Source organism: Chlorella variabilis (genome assembly GCF_000147415.1).
Source record: "Chlorella variabilis unplaced genomic scaffold CHLNCscaffold_15, whole genome shotgun sequence".
Taxonomy (NCBI): domain Eukaryota; kingdom Viridiplantae; phylum Chlorophyta; class Trebouxiophyceae; order Chlorellales; family Chlorellaceae; genus Chlorella; species Chlorella variabilis.
Genome location: NW_005435073.1, coordinates 926,894 through 932,857, shown reverse-complemented (window position 1 = coordinate 932,857; position 5,964 = coordinate 926,894). Strand labels below are relative to the sequence as shown.

Sequence of the window (5,964 nt, the reverse complement as noted above, 5' to 3'; positions counted from 1 at the left end):
TTGGGGGGGGGGGGGGGGGGCAGGGGGAGGGAGGTGGGTCGGAAGCCGGTTGGCTGGGTGGACGGACGGTGGGGCAGGGCTGGGGGGAGCAGGCAAGCCGGCCGGGCTACCCCTCCATGGGCCCCCAGGCGACCCTCCCCACTGGCGCGGCACCCCCTCCAGCGCGCGCCTTGAGCTTGCGCGCCGCGGTGAAGAGGATGCCGCAGGCGACCACCTCGGAGCGGTACCGCACGCACAGCGTGGAGCGCAGGCTGTCGTTGGCCATGTTCCACGCCTCCTGCCGCAGCTCCTTGCTGCGGGGGCACGCGGGCAGGAGGGTGGGTGAGGAGGCGGGAGAGGGGGTCACAGACAGCGCGTGCCAGGCGGCGGCGGCGGCTGGGTGGCCGGCGCACGGCGCGCAGCAGGCAGCGCGGGTTTGCTAGCGCGGCCATGACAAGAAGGCGGCTGAAGCGGCCACGATAACAAGGCTGGAGCGACAAGAAGGCGGCTGGAGCGGCCACGATAACAAGGCTGGAGCGGCGGGGGCGGGGGCGCACCCGCACTCCATCATCTGGCAGTAGTTGAGCACAAAGCGGTGCGGGTGGTCCACGTGCAGCACAAAGCCAAAGGCGCGCAGCATGTGGCGCTCCGCCTTCACCGCCTGCTGCTTCATCTCCTCGTACCGCTGCAAGGGCGGAGGAGGGGACGGGAGACGAGGCGTCGACAGTGAGGAGAGGAGAAGAAGGGCACGGAGGCAGAACTACAGGCCTGAAGCACGAGGGCAGCAAGCGGGTGCCTGGCGGCCGCGGCCGGCAGCCAGCTGCCCCGTCGCCTCCTGCCCGCCCGCCAGCTGCCAGCAGCCAGCCAGCCAGCCAGCCAGCCAGGCAGCAGCAGCGACCGCCCAGCGGCGGCGTGCCTGCGAGTAAGGGTCCATGATGGCCAGGGAGCGCCCGTCGCGCCGCCGCACGATGCGGTCGACGACCTGGATGACGGCGCGCAGCGAGAGGCGCTGCGGGTTGTCGATCTCGATCACCTCCTCCAGCTTGCAGGCCAGCCAGAAGGCAGCCATGGCCACGTGCTGCGGGGCAGGGCGGGGCAGAGGGGAGGCAGGGTGAAGACGGGCCAGCTCGCAGGCTAGCGCCGCGACAAGTGGCCGAGATGGACAGCGGCAGCGCACGCGAGGGAGGGCTCCGGCGGCAGCACCCACCGTGACATCAAACTTCTTCAGCGAGCGCTTGCAGTAGAAGCGCTGCACCAGGACCTGGGCGGTGACCGCGACGACCTGCGGCAGGCGCAGCAGCACCGCCGCCTCCGCCACCACGTCGCAGCAGTAGTGGCGCAGCTCCTGCTCCGTGGCCTCGTCGATGCCGTCGGCGCGGCTGGGGCTGGCCGCCAGCGCCTCTGGAGTGAGGTAAAAATTGTCCACACGGGCTGTGTATATCATTGTTCAGGGCCTGCCGTCACGGTGCAGGGAGCCGGTGCCGCCCAGAGCCGCGGCGGGCCTGCCTGCCCTAGAGGTCTCAGGCCAGCCGCATCAGAGTTGGGGGAGGGGTGATGAGACGAGCGGAAGTGGTTGGTGGGGCGGCAGGCCCGTGAAGAGCTGTATAGTAGGGCCGCAAGTGGTGGACGGTCGAGATGAGAGCCAGCCCATGCGGGGCACCCTCAGTGCCAGCGAGGACCCAGGCTGCATGGCGATGGGAGCCCCAGCACCATGCTACCCGTTGTTGCGCGACGGGGGCGAACGATTCAGGCATCATGAGCGTGTTTACGCTGGGCCCCATGCGCGCTGCGCTGCCCCAGGTGGCGGCCCGCCCACAGCCGCGTCTGAGCGCGACGCTGCCCGCCTTCACTGGCCTCAGACTAGCCAAGGGCATGCCATGCATGCATCCAGCAGGTCAGTGGCTGCAATGCGCGGTGTGCCGCACTGCACTCGCCAACATGGCCGCTTGGCAGCAAGCCAGCCCGTTCACAAACCCCTCTTCACTGCTCCCCATGTGCAGCCGACACCAGCAGCAGCAGCAGCCTTGACGCCCCGCAGAACGGCGGCAAGGTGTTTGCGATGCGGCACGGCAACAGGCTGGCCCGCCTCGGCCGCCCCGCAGACCAGCGCAAGGCGCTCATCCGCGGCCTGGTCACCGAGGTGCTGCGCCACGGCAAGATTGAGACCACAAAGGTGCGCGTGTTGGGGCCAGCGGTGCAGGACATGCGCGCTGCGGGGCGGGCAGGCGGCAGATCGACGGCGTGGCAGGGTCGCCAATTGAGCGAAGCCGCACCGTTTCTGCAGCACGTCGCAGCAGGCAGTGGCTGCAACCAGCATGCTACAACCAGCACAGCTCGCAGGCAGGATAACCTCTCAGTCACCCCGCTGTGTGTGCCACCCTGCCCCGCAGACGCGCGCCAAGGCCATCCGCAAGTTTGTGGACAAGATGATTGGGCTGGCCAAGGACGGCAGCCTGCACGCGCGGCGGCAGGCGCTGGGCTTCATCTACGACCCGGAGCTGGTCAAGAGCCTGTTTGAGCAGGTGGGTGCCTGGTGGGGTCGCCTGCAGCGGGTGCTTGGAGGCTGGGCCTCACGCTTGGGTGGCGGGTGCGCGCTGCATTGCGTGAGGAGGCAGAAGACGCGCCGTACGCTGACCGGCTGGCCTCGCTGCTCCCCGCTGCTCCTCTGTCCTCCCGCTCGCAGGTGCCCACGCGCTACGGCGAGCGCAACGGCGGGTACTGCAGGGTGCAGGCCGTGGTGCAGCCCCGCCGCGGCGACAACACCGAGATGGCCACCATCGAGCTGGTGTAGCTGCATGTAGGAGAGCCGGCCCGGCAGCTGCACACAGCACATCACCCAGTTTTTAGTTCTCCCCAACTTCTGTAATGTACACCCCAATTGGAATTGCAATCATTGGAACATCGACGCTCAGTTGGTGCCAGGCGGGAGGGCGGCCATGTATGCTGTCTGCGATCATGCGGGTTGCGGCTCACGTTTAGGACGCTCTCAGACGGACTGGGCCTCTGTATGTGTTGGGCCAGAATGCAGGGCGCAGCAATGCTCCAGCGTGCGAGAGCCGGGCCGGCTCGCCTGCAGGTGCGTGACTCTGGCCAGCGCTATCCTCTTCTGGCCTCGTGCAGCAGTGCAACCACAATGTGCCAACTCCGCTTGCCTCTCCCCGGTGTTGGAGTGCAGGCGCCGCAGTGGCGGCGGTGCGTGGTGGCGCCCGCAGCCGCTTCGCGGCAGAAGCAGCAGCGCTTGCAGCCGGCAGGAGGCAAGGGCTTCGGCAAGTCAGCTGCACCGAGCAAGCCCTCTGCTGCCGAGCCGGTGCCAGGGCAGCAAGTGGCAGCACCAAGCAGCAGCAGCGTGGCGGCCCCGCCGCCAGAGCCCGGCGCCACGGCTGCAGCGACACCAAACAGCACCAGCAGCAGCAGCAGTGTAGAGGGAGCAGAGCTGCCGGCGGTCAGCAGGGGCCGCATCTTTGCGGTGTGCGCCCAGGTATCGCTGCTGGTGACGGCGCTGGCGTTTGGACTGCGCCAGCTGGCACCCGCCGTCTCGCCCGCGGTGGGAGATGGGCAGGCGGCGACTGTGGAGGCGCTTCTGAACTGTGAGTGCGCCAGCTGGCTGGCAGGTTTGATACGATAGCTGCAATGCTGTGCATTTGATGCGGGGATTCAGCAGCCGGCAGGCTGCTGTTCTGCTGGCTGGCCCCCGGAGGCCATCGCCGCTCCTGCCCTGGCCCTGCCCCTGTTGCAGGGTCGGCCCTGCCCACCGCCAGCCAGCTAGCGGTGGCGGCGGCGGTGGCGACCGGGGTGACGGGCACCCGCCTGGCGCTGCAGGCGGCCTGGCCAGACTTCAGGGAGGCGAGCGAGCGGTCCAACAAGCAGGTGGGCGTGTATGCATGCCTATGCCTGGAGGGTTTGGGGGGCTGGCCAACAGCCGGATGGGCTGCCAAGGGTGGTGGGCCCTTCCATTGGTGGCAGCCGGGCTGCAGCAGCCGACCGCTCTCCCCACACACGCACTGCGCACTCCCGAAACATGCCCCTCGAGCCACGCACTTGGCCGACCGCAGGTGCTGGCCCCGCTGGCAGCTGGCGACCTACTGTGGGTGGCAGCGCTGCCTGCCGTGAGCGAGGAGCTGCTGTTTCGGGGGGCGCTGATCCCCGCCGTCTATCCCGACTGGTGAGCAGGGCTGGGCGTGGCCCTGGGGCTGGTGCTGGGCTGAGGCGGGGTGCTTGCCCAGCGCTGCTGTGCAGGGGCGGGTTGCGGCGTGGCAGGCTGGGCAGGCGGCTGCACGCTTTTCTGGCAGCCGGAGTGCACCACTTGGTTGCTGCTGCATGCTGCCCCACTTCACGGCCACCCCAACTCCCCCTGCAGGCGTGGCGTGGTGATTGCCGGCCTGGCCTTTGGCGTGCTGCACAACAGCGGCGGGCGCAACCCCGCCTTTGCCGCCTGGGCCTCGTTGGTGGGTTGCGCCTATGGCGCCCTCCTACTTGCCACCGGCTCCGTGGCCTGCCCCGCGCTGGCCCACACCCTGGCCAACGTCGCTTCGGCGGCGGTGTGGAAGGCAGCACACGGCAGCGGCAGCCCCGAAAGCGAGGCATGATGGGCTGTGGTACGGGGCATGCTGGTTGGCTGCTGTGGGCCGCAATCCGCTGGCGTTGCTGTAATGAGCCTTCTACCTCGCCAAAAACAAATGCTGCAATGGGTTGTCTGGCGAGTTTGAAGGGCTCTATGTGAGGAATAGTCTGAGGAATAGAAGGAGGTAAAAAAATGCCAGTCGGTACTAGGTACCGTGCCGCCCGCCTGCTGCCTGCCACGCGCCTGCCATGCCTGCAGGAGCCAGCGCAATGCACTCCACATGCCACACAAGAAGGGCTGCTTGACAACACATCCATCAGCCCCACCACCAATGGGTGGCCGCCCTGCCGAGCGCCAGTCACACTGCTCTCGTCTCTGCACCCTTTGGCGGGAGTTGCGCCCCCGCCGACCAGAGGGACCCTTGAGGCAGGCGCGGCCCGCCGCGTCTGGAAGACTGTTCCGCATCAGGCAGCCATACAATCGAGCCGGCCTGCCATGAACAGGCGGCTCCCTAAACTGGCCCCTCGGCTGAATCCCAACCTGGGTAGTACGTTGTTCGCGGGGGAGTATGTAGCGGCAGAAATGCCCTTCTGCAGTCACACAACCCCCGGTACAACTTCTGTGTCGGGTTGCAGTGGTCTGAGCAAGGGCTGGGGGGCAAAGAACAGAGGGGCCGCGGCTCAGGCCCCATGACAAGGCGGCTAGCGAGGCCGCTTGGCACGCTCCATCTAGCAGTCTTAGGTGGGAGATCGGGGGGGGCAGGGAACGGCGGGACTTGTTCGCTCCTGGGCCCGCCATAAGCTTCTCATCTGCCCGGGCTGGAAGCTGCAACGGGGCCCTCCCCAAGCGGTAACACTCGCCTGGGCGCTTGTGTGCGGCGTCATCGTGACCAAGGGAAGTCTCTTGGTGCCGCAGGATGCCTGCTTGGAGGTAGTGTGTGCTGGGCGGCGGACGTCGGCGATGCCGCCGAGACGGTGGGCGGCGACGGCGAGCAGCCGCGCCACTGCTGGAGCCCCGACAGCGGCGGCGCAGGCCACTACGTCCCTGACCAGGTGCTGGTGAAGTTCAAGCATACTCCGGGGGCGGCGCGCACGGCGACGGTGCAGGCGCGGCAGCCGCTGTTGCCCAGCCTGCGGCTGAGCCGGCTGGGCGGCGAGCACCACGCCACGGTGCTGCCACACCACGTCGCGGCATCCAAGGGCCGCACCCTGTCTGCCGCCGAGGCCAGCGCAGCGCCAGACGTGCCCTCTGAGTCCCTCATGCTCTACAATATCGTGGATGGCAGCAGCGTGCCAGACGTGGTGGAGCGGCTGTGCCAGCATCCAGGTGCGTTCTTTGCTGGTCCGCATCAGAGGCAGCACACACACGTGCACGGGAGCAGCATGAGCGGCCAGCCTTCTCTTGCAGCGTTTCGGCTCCACAAG

The 5,964-nt window shown here is 68.2% G+C and overlaps 3 protein-coding genes across 3 annotated transcripts; 2 read left to right on the top strand and 1 right to left on the bottom strand.

Moving 5' to 3' along the window:
- Positions 1–106: 106 nt before the first annotated feature.
- On the bottom strand, positions 107–1,580 carry CHLNCDRAFT_36274 (hypothetical protein; the record flags this gene model as incomplete). Its single annotated transcript, XM_005845979.1, has 4 exons — positions 1,187–1,580; positions 896–1,057; positions 537–664; positions 107–293 (listed from the first exon to the last, which is right to left on the bottom strand). The coding sequence occupies exons 1-4, from the start codon at positions 1,421–1,423 to the stop codon at positions 107–109; spliced, it is 714 nt and encodes a 237-aa protein (XP_005846041.1). The 5' UTR covers positions 1,424–1,580.
- A 458-nt stretch (positions 1,581–2,038) lies between these two features.
- CHLNCDRAFT_56243 (hypothetical protein) lies at positions 2,039–2,882 on the top strand (the record flags this gene model as incomplete). The annotated part of the gene is made up of 3 exons (XM_005846112.1): positions 2,039–2,152; positions 2,370–2,501; positions 2,663–2,882. 3 exons carry the CDS (start codon positions 2,039–2,041, stop codon positions 2,768–2,770), a joined length of 354 nt encoding a protein of 117 aa, XP_005846174.1. The 3' UTR covers positions 2,771–2,882.
- Positions 2,883–4,031: 1,149 nt separating this feature from the next.
- On the top strand, positions 4,032–4,544 carry CHLNCDRAFT_13326 (hypothetical protein; the record flags this gene model as incomplete). The annotated part of the gene is made up of 2 exons (XM_005846111.1): positions 4,032–4,141; positions 4,337–4,544. Coding segments are annotated over 2 exons (318 nt in total), but the record flags the coding sequence as incomplete, so codon positions are not given.
- Positions 4,545–5,964: the final 1,420 nt, after the last annotated feature.